Genomic DNA, 12,526 nt, shown 5'->3' with positions numbered 1-12,526 from the left:
GTAAAACATATGTTAGGAAGAAATTGCATGTGTGAGCGCGTGAAGCGATGAAACAGAGCGACAAACAAAGTGTGGTACTCGTCCAGAGAAGGTGGTTATGGTCACAACGACCACCAAAGGAAAAGAACACTCGGGGATGGAGGAAAAGGGCACTCAGTGGTTGGGGGTATTCACGCGAGAGAAAAAAAAGGAAAAGAAAAACAAAATAGGGGCATTTTGTGGATTGAGAAACCTAAACTACTGATACCATATAAAGAAAATGTTAGCTGAATGTTGTGTGTGAAATGCAGACCACACAATATGTATTTATAGCACTTTACATAATCAAATACAATAAGTTCTTACCTAATAATCAAGAATCAATGATCCTAATTTCCTAGAATCTGTAATAGCTAATGACTAATAAATCTATAATAACTAATAAGTAATTACATTCTAACAGATAAAACAGAGAATGATCAACATCACTTCGTATCATTCCAACTGTTGGATGACAGTTCGAAAATGCCCAAGTCATGGACATTGAGGCCATATAGGGACCTATGTTGGTGAAATAGCATATTAGATGACTTCCCCTAACAAGAAATCCAAGAGGTTGTCATATAGAGCAAACAAGGGAGTTAAAATGCTTAGAGAGCATGATAATTGTCGATGAGCAAAAATGGTCATTGCATAGCAAGGCAATGCTAGTTGGGGTGGTTGTTGATTGTAAAAAATGTTAGCGGTGAACTGTAATGCTGACTACAAACAATAACTCCGACGATAAAGAATTACTGCTACGGTGGACAATACTTTGATATGAAGAGACACACTTGTGAATGGTGATGGCGATGATGAACAATGTTCAACAATGCTAGCAGTGGTGAACAGGGAATTAGAACGAAATATTTCGATGATATTTCCTAATCAAATCATATCATATCTCCTTATGTAATGTAATCAATTCATATCTCTAAAACTTTTTGTGAGCAAGAATGTTGTCTCTAGTTATGCTCGTTATAACCATGGGATTATTATTGTGCATTCTTGCTCTTTTTCCTCTTCATTCATGCACTTATCATTATTCATGCTCAAGTCCAAGTTCAACTATCTGATATGATCACCAAGCTGAACTTTTCTGCACTAAGAGACAAACTCAGTGCTTGGTTTGTCTCAACTTCACGGTACTCTGAGCTTGAAGGGGAATAATAGAGTATACTTGTACATGTCAATGGCTGAGTCAGCCCTTATGCAGAGTTAGTTAGCCAACTGTCATTTTGTTATGACAGCTGGAGTTTGTTTGGTTAGCTAGTTGTCATTGTGTAATGATGACCATATTTAGTTGGCTTAGGTCTAGCCTGTTGCAAGGCTATTCCTCTGTATAAATAACTGAGCTCAATGGCTCCTCCTCTGTGTGTAATCAATCCATTTTTACAGTTTAATAAAATTTCATGTTATCTTTTCACACTTTAAATTATTTACAAATAATAAAAAATCAAATTAGGAAAAATATGATGAATTAAAATAAAAAGATGGAATATTTGTAGTTTTTCCTGTTATTCTGGTGGAGGTTGAATTTGTGGACTGCAATTTTTAAAAAAATCTAAGGTGTGATGTGATATGTTGTTTTCTTTTTGTTTTTAATTAACTTCAATTACTTTTGTTCGTCTTCTCTCTTCTGTATTTGTGATTAATGACATGTTATTATTCAACTTCATTCAGATTACTGTTGTGAATCCTGCTATGGATAAAGCGTTGGAGTTCTTGCAAAAATTTGCAATTGATGTACACAATGGAAAGATTTCAGAAGACAGATTACGTTTTGGTGCAGCTTGGAGGCATCCCCCACAAATTGATGACCCTAAGTTGCACAAGCAATGGGCAAAGCTTCAATTAATGGATTTTGTTCAGTCTTTGGCTAATACAGAATTTGCAGTAAGCTTTCTTTTCTTTTATCAATTTTATTTTGGTTCCAATGCAACTATAGTTTTTATGAAAATGAAGACACTGGAGCAAAGTTATATAAAACATATAAAAAATGCATACAAAAACACAATGCATGGAATGCAAAATTATGGGATAATGTCCCTATTTTTTCAGTTTTTGTTTGTTAAAGGTGATTATGCTACTTGTTACATGTAACAAATGTTAAAAGTGAGTTCTTACATACCTAAAAGTTATTATAATTATTGTCATGTTTTATAAGAAGGATATGATGAGAAGAGGTTTATTTTTCGAATATCTTTTTGTCAAATTACTTTTTGTACCTGTTTTGTTGATTAGTAGCTTATGTTTAGTTCCCTGTTGAATGTTTTTGTCGTAGAGTAGATAACAACGAATGAAATGGGAAATTATTTCTATATTTATTGACAATTGAAGAAACTAAACTAAGCTGAAAGAGAGAAAGGTTCATGTAAACTGAAAATGAATATGTATTTACTGTTTTTTTGAACTTCCCGTACAGGTATTTATATAGACCCTGTAGCTAGCACAGCAAACTCTTCTGTGTAGACTATAATTCATTGTAACTAACTTACAAGATGGCTTGTATGGACGTGTCATCAAATAGTGGTTATGGAAGCACCATAACAGTATGTCATGGCAGTTTTGACGGTCATTGCCATCCGCTATATTGAAGGATATGATGTCTTTTGCCATTTCTATTGTGGTGCTTGCCATGCACATGGGGTAATGGTGTTTGGCAGTGCTCATGATGGATTATTAGAGTTTTTTATATTTTTTTAAAGCATGATTTTAGGCTTGACCCATTTTTTTACAGCTCAAAGCCTGAACAAGTGAGAGAAGGAGTCTTCTATGAACTAGAACCTTCTTCTCCATGGTGCAAGAACCCTAAGATGTAAAAGCATTTCAAAATGAGTCTTCTTTGTTGTGGAGCCTTGTTTTTAGTTGTCTTTGACAATAACACTTGAGCTAGATAACAAAATAAAAAAAATATTTTATTGATAACAATGACACCATTTACCTTCTCATCACCTTTATTTGTTACAATCAAACTCTTTAAGACAAAGAAATTAAAATATGCTGAAATGAATAGGAAGATTCTAAAGATAATTTCTCCTATTAAGTATGGAGATAGTGTACATATTTATATCCTAATAGTTTTCTATTTGAATTCTTGTAGGTACATCGTTGTAACTATTGGAGATTCTACATTTACTAGATATATGACCAAATTATATTTTATAAGTGGTTGCAAACCTCATATTTCAACTCGGTTTTATGAGGTTGAGTTAGACTTATATTCCACTTTCTTAAGATGGTATAAGAGTCATTCATAGTCTATCATAATCACATTTGTTGGGCTTATTGTGTCATCTGTTATCGGGTTCTCCCCTAGTCCCATGCATGAGAGGTTCAGTGCTCAGTGTGAGAGAGCGTGTTAAAAATCCCACATTGACTAGAAGTATGACCAAATTATAATATATAAGTGGGTGCAAAACTCACCTTTTAAGCCGATTTTGTGAGGTTGAATTTGACTTAAATTTCACATTCTTTAGACTAACCATAAGACCTTTATCAAGATTATCTTTGATGAAGTGCTTGTCAATTTTAATGTTTTGTCCTATCATGTTGTACTAGATTGTGGGCAATTCTTATGACTGACTTGTTATCTTATAGAATCTGGATCAGAAAACTCAAAACAGGAGAGTTGTCAGATGTAAAAGAGAACTTTGAATAATGCTTTCAATTAACAAAACGAAAACATATACATCTCCACGGGCTCTTTATGGGTCCAAATTCCTCCCACTCAAAATATTTTCTCTCCCCCTCCCACAAAATATATACAACTTCTCATAACAACAACAAAAACAATAATCTCAGCTACTTGAATTAAATAAAATAACTGTATTTCTCTCTCCCTTATTTCCTCTTTCATAGACCTTTGTAATAGAAGTTCATGTCCTAACAATACTTGACCCATCAGTATTGACGTCGTCCTCAAGGTGGAATTGTGGAAAGTGTTCAACAATAACAAAAACTTCCTCCCAACTGCGTTCAAATTCTGGTAAATTCTTCCATTTGAGCAAAATCTTTTGCTGACCTCCATCATTGATTCTACAATCCAACACTACTTTCGGAAACAAATTCAACTGAACACCTTCTATTTGTCCTTCCGGCAGGGGTTGAGACTTTTGTGTAAGCTGTATAACTTTTTTCAAAAGAGCCACATGAAAAACTTGATGAATCTTAGAATGAAATGGAAGCTCCGATTGATATGCTACAACTCTACCTTATCTAAAATTTTGTAGGGACCATAATAATGTGGACCCAACATTTTATATGGTTGCAATTTGAGATATACCCAATCCCCCACTTCTAATTGATCATCTCTACGACTATGATCAACATATTGTTTCATTTGATCTTGGGCCTTTAGCAAATTCTCTTGTAACTCCTTTGACAAAGTGTCTCTCTGGTGAGTAAGCGAATTAATTTCTTCAACTTGAGAAGGAATAGTAGCCCCTCTCACCAAGGGAGGAGGGTTTTGTCCATAAAGAGCTTTAAAAGGAGACATTTGTGTAGAGGTATTATAATTTGTGTTGAACCAAAACTCTGCCCAAGGCAGGTGTAAGGGCCACTGCCTTTGTTTAGTACCTGTTAGACATTGTAAGTAAACTTCTAAGCACCGATTAACAACTTCGGTTTGTCCATCCGTTTGGATAAGTCGTGCTCATGCAAAACTGAGTTACTGTTGTTAGTCTAAACATTTCCTTCCAAAAACTACTCATGAAGAGTTGGTCTCTATTTGAAAAAATGATAGCTGTAAATCCAGGCATACAAACCACCTCCTTGACAAACATACAACTATTATCTTTGTTGAAAATGGGTGTGACACAACAAAGAAATGGGCATATTTTGTTAGACAATCAACCACCACTATAATAAAATCTTTTCTTGCCTCTTATGTTAGCCCAACTTTTATGTGGAACCCAAAGAGGTTGTAACAGCCCAGCTAAAGATAAGATACAAACATTAGAAGCGGCCATACACTCTTTAATATCAGTCCACATCCCCGCCCAATAATCAAATCTTGCTATCTGTTTGTGTGCAAAAGAACCCCAAATGGCACCCAACATGAGTCGTGAAATTCTTTCAAAAGAGTAGGGATTCTCCTAGAATTTCTTGGAGAACCAATCTGACTTTCTACTACAGACGACCTTTTATAACCTAATAATTTGTATGGACTGTTGTTCCTGACAAAATCTATTGAAAGATTTTGTATAAGTGAGGATCCTTTTGAACTCCCTCCTCCCAAGCATGCCATTCTTTAGGTTTTGCCACTGATAATGCAGCAAAAGAATACTGTGAAAAGCATCAGCTGCTGAGTTTTCCTTACCAGGTCTATACTGAATTTCGAAGTCATAGCCTCCTATAGTTTTTTGGATGGCTGGGAGTGGAACTTCTAGCTTAAAATTCAAGTCTTTTCCAAATTGTGTTTAAGAACAAGTCATCTTTGTAATGTTCTGGAAGCATCTGTCTAAGAAGTTTGAGTGTATAAACTGGTGAAGAAAAAATGTGAGCTATGTTGAGTAAAGTGTGATTCTTTTGTAGTATCCTTATTATATATTTTATTATTATTATACATAAGGCCGTTGTTATTTGCATGTGGATGCAATCTCAAAGATGAACCACAAAATTTGTTCTTATACTTCTACTTTATTTGGATAACCTATTATAACAAGTTTCTTATTTTTTCCCCTTTACTTGTTTTCCTTTTTTATTCTTTGTTGATAATTAAGAAAAGCAATCAGAATCTTGGATTTGATATGTGGGAATCATTAGTTATATAATTTGGTTTTCTCCATTTAATATTAGGATTTGTTGTAATTAGGATTCCTTTCTTTTTGTTTTTTAGGAAAGAATCTTTGCTAATATTTAGGCAGATTGTTAGCATCCAATCATCCCATGTTGTTATCTAGGGTTGATATGAATTGTTAAGAGAAATATTAATTAAAGATTAAATAGTGTAATAACAAATTGTTTTTAGGATGTCTTTAATAATTAATAAACCAAAGTTTGATGCTATGTATTAAGGCATTTGGATTAGGTTTTGTTGTACACATCATGGGATGTCCCATCGAAGCAGTACCTTGACCGTGTCAATTATCAACTCACTTTTGATAAGATTAGTATTTTGCTTAGGGGTGGTGATATTTTGACATCCACAAACACACAACTCAAAATAATATTTTAATAATTTTTGCTTTATTTTTAATTTAAAATTCTAATATACATTATTATATTATTAAAATAGGTTGAAAGTGGATGTAATTTTTTTAAGGAGTGTCAAAGTATTATTTTCCTTTGCTTAGATATTTATATTAAGAAAAGGACTTTTTATGTTATTTATTTATTACTATGCAAAGATGCGGTTGGAATATGTTATGTAATGTTGGTCATTATCTTCGAGCAGGTCAATTACCGAAGTGATTATAGTGAAGAAATCTTTGATGATCCATCTACGATTGCTATGTTACAGGTATGTTAATTCTAGAAAAAGCCATTGGCCTTTTAGGATCTTCCTTGTCAAATTTTATATTACTAGCTCATTCTATTCGAAGTTGAGATGTAGATGATCATTAGTAGTTATCTTTGAAAAATGTTTGCTTCAATAATTTTATTTCTTGTGTTTGTGATAGGTTGTTTATTATGGTAAAAATTTAAGTTGAAAATTAAGAACCATCAAGTACAAGTGTAGGTGAATTATTGAACCTTTTAATACTCACAAGTAATTTTATTTCTTGTGTTTGTGATGGTAAAAATTTAAGTTGAAAATTAAGAACCATCAAGTACAAGTGTAGGTGAATTATTGAACCTTTTAATATTGAAAATCTACAATAACAACTTGACCTAAATTCTTTGAAATATATTGTCAAACTATAAGAAAAGGATAACCATTGAGTTGAAATCATGTTTCTGTGACAATATTGTTGATTTGTTTTTATTGGTAAAAAGAGATCAATACAATAATTAAAAGCTATTTTATATCCTATAATAAAAAAGATATGATCATAGAATAATATAGATGCTATTGAATGTAACGGGCTTAGCCCATAGTTTATAGTATTTTGTTATTAATGTTATTATTTTCATCTATAAATAAAGACCCCTATGTGTGTATTTTACACAAGGGATATCAATCCTATATTTATTTATTTTCATTCTTAACATGGTATCTAAAGCTTAGGGTTAGGATTCAATTTTTTGGTGAACCCACTATTCATTGTCAGCTGCCACCGCCGTCGTCGGATTTGCTGTCGTCGGAGCCTCCCTCGCCGTCATCGAAATCTGGTAAGAGCCAGAATTTTCGTCAGAATCTTGCCAGATTACTGTTGTCACCAATTGAATGACAACTAGCTCTATGGATCCGTCTCCTACCCAATCTTACAAATTAGATGGAACTAATTGGGCCTCATATATTAAACTATGGCTTAAGAGTCAAGATTATGTTGATCATCTTACCCAATGTGTTCGCATTGTTTATGTAGATGAGGCTTCCCGTTGGTTGAAAATTGATGCTCAATTATGCATTGTTGTTAAATCTACTATTCACTCATCTTCAAAACAATTTTTTCGTGTTTTTGAGACGTGTTCAGAAGTTTGGGAACAGGCAAAGTTATTATACACCAATGATACTCAACGTCTTTACGGTGTGTCAAAATCTCCTTACTGTAGTTGCTCCCAAACGTCTTGATGGTACATTGGCTGAATATTTGGGTAAACTACATGCTCTTCTTCATGATTTTAATGAGTTATTGCCTCCTGCCTCCAACGGTCCAAGTTCTTCATGTTATTGGGCTTACATTGCCTTCCTGATGATTATTCTCATGTCCGTGATTAGATTTTGGGATCTCCTATTCTTCCCAATTTTACTTCCACTTGTTCTACCCTTATGCGTGTGTTTGGTAAACACATCACTGATACACCTCTTCCAGTTAATGACTCTTTTGCTTTAATCTATCAGTGTTTATCGTACTCGCTCTTCCAAGTGTGACCATTGTGGCAAACTTGGTAACAAAATTGGTCGGTGTTATGCCTTACATGGTCGTCTTCCTAGATCTGTTGCAGTTGTCCAAAATGTCCCTGTGCAACCTTTTACCATGGATCCTACTTCATCCGATATCTCAGGTCAACTTGCAATTTTCAATGAATTTCTTAAATGGTATAGGATCGTCAGAACTCTGGTTCCACTGCTTCTGTTGCACATTTAGGTACACCTTTTGCTAGCATTACTCACTCCAATTCTCTTGGTTCTTGGGTTCTCGACTCAGGTGCCATCGATCATGTTATTGGTAATAAATCCTTTTTCTCTTCTTTGTCTACCTCCGGTTATTTACCAACCATTACCATGGCCCTAGGGTCTCATCCTGTGGTGTTGGTACTATTCATCTTCTTCCTTCTTTATCTATTGATAATGTTCTTTATGTTCTTGGGTCTTTCTTTAACTTATTATCCATTAGTCGTCTAACTCGTTCCCTTGATTGTGTTATTTCTTTTACCAAATATTCTGTTTGTTTATAGGACCGGAGTTCAGGACGGATGATTGACATCAAATGTGAGTCTCATGGTCTTTACTACCTATGAACATTTGCACATGTTGGCATGGTTATGGTTTCTCCATCTCATTCATGCTCAGCTAGGTCATCCTAGTCTTGCCAACAAGATGTAGCACCTTGTTCCAAGTCTGTCCAAAGTGTCTAGTTTGTCTTGTGAGTCGTGTCATTTAGGTAAACAAAGTCGCAGTTCTTTTCCTAGTAGTGTCTCAGAACGTGCTTCATCCCCTTTTGTCTTAGTTCACTTTGACATTTGAGGACAAAGTCGTGCTAAGTCTACTTTAGGGTTTCAATATTTTGTTACTTTTATTGATGATTATTCAAGATGTACTTGGTTATTTTTAATGAAATCTCGTTCTGAGTTGTTTTCTATATTTCAATCTTTTTATAATAAAATTAAAAATCAATTTGGAGTTTCAACTAGAACCTTCCGCACTGATAATGCTTGTGAGTATCTTTCTCATTCTTTTACCACTTTTATGAAATCTCATGAAATTCTTCATCAAACCTCATGTGCTTATACTCCTCAACAAAATGGGGTGGTTAAGCGCAAGAATAGGCACCTTGTTGAAACTACTCGTACTATGTTACTTCATAGTGACGTTTCTCAACGTTTTTGGGGTGATGTTGTTCTTAGTGCATGTTATGTAATTAATCATATGCTATCTTTGGTTTTAGAGAATAAAATTCCTCATTCTATTTTATTTCCTCATGAACCTCTTCATCCTTTATCACCTAAAGCTTTTGGGTCTACATGTTATGTTCACAATTTTTGTTTTGGTCTAGATATATTATCTGCTCAGTCGCACAAATGTGTTTTTTTAGGGTTTACTAGATCTAAAAACAGATATAAATGTTTTTCACTTTCTCTTAACCATTATTTCATTTTTGCAGAGGTCACCTTCACTGAGTCTTCTCTTTATTTTAAGTCTTTATCTTCTCCACCTGTCTCTGTCTGAACAAGTACATATTCCAGTTGTCTTTGATCCTTTATTATGTCTAGTGTGCCTAAAGATTCTCCTCCTCCACCACCTCCTCAAGTTTATAGTCGTCGTCAGTCTTCCCATCGTCCACAAGATGACTCTCTTCTAGTACCAGATCCTCTGTCCCTTCCGGCACCGATAGTTGAACCTAATATTCCTATTGCCATAAGTAAAGGTATACGTTCTACCCGTAATCCCTATCCACATTGTAATGCTTTAAGCTACGATCGACTATCTCAATCTTTTTATAAGTCATATGTGCTCAACTTGCTTACTACACTGCAAAATGTTAGGATGAGTCATAGCGAGATAGTTCAGCTTACCTACTAATTGTTTGTATCTCAAGATCTGAGTACAACTCTTCTTTTATGTGGTACAAGTTTGATACTTGGATCCATTGGTGGTCTACAAGTGTACATTCCTATTTTTTTCTAAAATATCCAAAGCATATTTCCTTTGTGATATGATCAAACCACCATTGGAGTTAGCAACTTTAATACCTAGGAAGTACTGTAGTTTACCAAGGTCTTCTATTTGGAACGATTGAGTAAGATATCTTTTTAGAGTTGATAAAGACGATACACCTTATCAGACATCCCCCTTTGAGTAACAAATCTAAGAGGTTGTTCTATGTATACTTCCTTCCTTATCAAGTTAACACATTCGAGTGAATAATGGCTGCCATGTAGAAAAGAAGGATGACAAATGTCATTGTAGCAATATAAACTGTTATTATAATCTTGTCTATAGATCTTTATAAAACTTATGGCAACCAGACCAACTTTATATCGATCAATGTTCCCATTAGATCCAATTTTAAGAGTATACAACCACTAACACCTAACAAATGTTTTTCTAGCTAGAACAAAAATCAACTCCCAAGTGCCACTACTTTGGAGAGCACATATCTTATGAATCATAGCTTGTTGCCACTATGGATAGATAAAACTTAACTGGGAGACTTAGAAATTGAAATAGAAGAGAAAGAGGACAAGCAAGTATAATGTGTGAAGCAAAGACGATGGTAACTTAGGTTAGTATAGTGGAGGGAAGAGTTATGGGTATACCCTTACAGAGGGCAATGGGAAGATTGTGTTCCACTTTCGGAGTTGGAATTGACGAAGGATCCGACAGTAGAAAAGAGTCATCCCATTGAAGATGGGAAGGCTAACAATGACGGTAAACTTGAAGATTTGGTGGAGGAGAAGGATTTGTAGGTACACTAAACAAAACAAGAACTGTAATATGTACTGGTTTAGATGGAGACACGGGTGGAGAAGATAAAGATTTAAAATATAAAGAAGACTCAGTCAAGGTGACATCTGCAAAAATGAAATAACAGTTAAGAGAGGGGCAAAACATTTATATCCTTTTTGAGATCTAGTGAAGTCTAAAATAACACATTTGTGTGACCTAGCTGATAATTTATCAAGACCAGGACACAAATTGCGAACAAAGCATGTAGTTCCAAAAACTTTAGGTGGTAGGAGATGAAGAGGTTGATGAGGAAATAAAAGAGAATGAATAATTTTATTCTCTAAAAAACTGAAGATAACATGCACTAAGAACAACATCACCCCAAAAACATTGAAGAACATCACTATGAAGTAACATAGTGCAAATAGTTTCAACAAGGTGTTTATTCTTGTTCTCAGCCCCCTCATTTTGTTTAGGGGTATATAAGCACATGATGTTTGATGAAGAATGCCATGGGATTTCATAAAAGTGGTAAAAGAATGAGGAAGATACATACGAGCATTATTACTGTGTAAGGTTCGAATCGAAACTCCAAATTGATTTTTAATTTCGTTATAAAAAGATTGAAATATAGAAAACAACTCAAAATGATATTTCATTAAAAATAATCAAGTACATCTTGAATAATCATCAATAAAAATAACAAAATACTGAAACCCTAAATTAGGCTTAACACGACTTGGTCCACAAATGTCAAAGTGAACTAAGGCAAAAAGGGATGAAGCACGTTGTGAGACACTAGTAGGAAAAGAACTACGAATGTGTTTCCCTAACTGACACGATTCACACAATAAACTTGATAAATTAGAAAAACTTGGAACAAGCTATTGCAACTCGTGTAAAATACACACATATGGGTGTTTATTTATAGATGAGAATAATAACAAAATCAATAACATAATAACAAAAACTATGGGCTAAGCCCGTTTCATTCAACAATCCTAATATTTATGACATTTATGTTAAAATATAGTGTAAATATTTCACATTTACTGTACAATAAATATAGATTGACTGGATAATAAGTATATATTTGTTTGTTAATCAGAAGAATTATTCCGTAATTAAGTGCAAATTCTATTATCTATTTATTACGACAGATTTGTTAGTGAGCAATAGTTAGAAATCCCTAAAATTAAGAGATTGGGAGTAGGAGTTTATTTGGTAGATTTGCTTCAGATTTATTTAGAGTCTTTATTTCTGGAGATTTATTTCCTTTTATTAGGATTTCGTTTTTCCTTTAAATACCAATGTACTGTGTTTTTTTGTTTGTTTAATAACTTCATCTTATAAGTATATTCCACTGCCTTACCCCCTCCCCTCTGTGTTTTTTTGAAGGTGGGACTGCTTTATGTTCAACGGGATCCACCATTTATTCGTCCCATATCTAAGGGAATTCAGAGGTGTCTAGTGAGATGGTAAGTATTTTTTTAAAGTTTTAATGTGCTGATAATAAACTGGAATGAATTGAAATACCTATTTAAACTGATATTTGATTGCAGGCTTGTACAGCAGCGGATGCAGCTGAATTCCCACAATTTGATTCATTTTGTGTGGCATAGAGTAATACGTGGACGTTATTATCGTCATTTGATGATACAAATTGGCTATAAATAGAGCATGGAAGTAGGTAAAATGTTTGATCAATCTCTTTCCAGTTTAATTATTGTAGAAATAGATGATAGATATGATGGAATCATTGTATGTCACAAGCACAAAAAGGAACGTATT

The 12,526-nt window shown here is 34.1% G+C and overlaps 1 protein-coding gene across 5 annotated transcripts in view; it reads left to right on the top strand.

The window, feature by feature from the left end:
* Positions 1-12,526, top strand: part of LOC137830997 (uncharacterized) — a 30,443-nt gene that overhangs the window by 9,538 nt on the left and 8,379 nt on the right. For 3 of the 5 annotated variants that reach the window (XM_068638462.2, XM_090303527.1, XM_090303529.1), the window contains 4 exons: positions 1,702-1,914; positions 6,416-6,481; positions 12,134-12,213; positions 12,298-12,425. In XM_068638462.2, the coding sequence (XP_068494563.2) occupies positions 1,702-1,914; positions 6,416-6,481; positions 12,134-12,213; positions 12,298-12,412 (474 nt within the window). In that variant the 3' untranslated portion in view covers positions 12,413-12,425. The remainder of the gene's footprint in view (positions 1-1,701; positions 1,915-6,415; positions 6,482-12,133; positions 12,214-12,297; positions 12,426-12,526) is intronic. The other 2 variants (XM_068638463.2, XM_090303528.1) reach the window with 1 other exon arrangement.

The sequence above is a fragment of the Phaseolus vulgaris genome, chromosome 6 (genome assembly GCF_051622355.1).
Source record: "Phaseolus vulgaris cultivar YP4 chromosome 6, ASM5162235v1, whole genome shotgun sequence".
In the NCBI taxonomy this organism is placed as follows: domain Eukaryota; kingdom Viridiplantae; phylum Streptophyta; class Magnoliopsida; order Fabales; family Fabaceae; genus Phaseolus; species Phaseolus vulgaris.
This window is presented reverse-complemented; position numbering and strand designations above follow the sequence as displayed.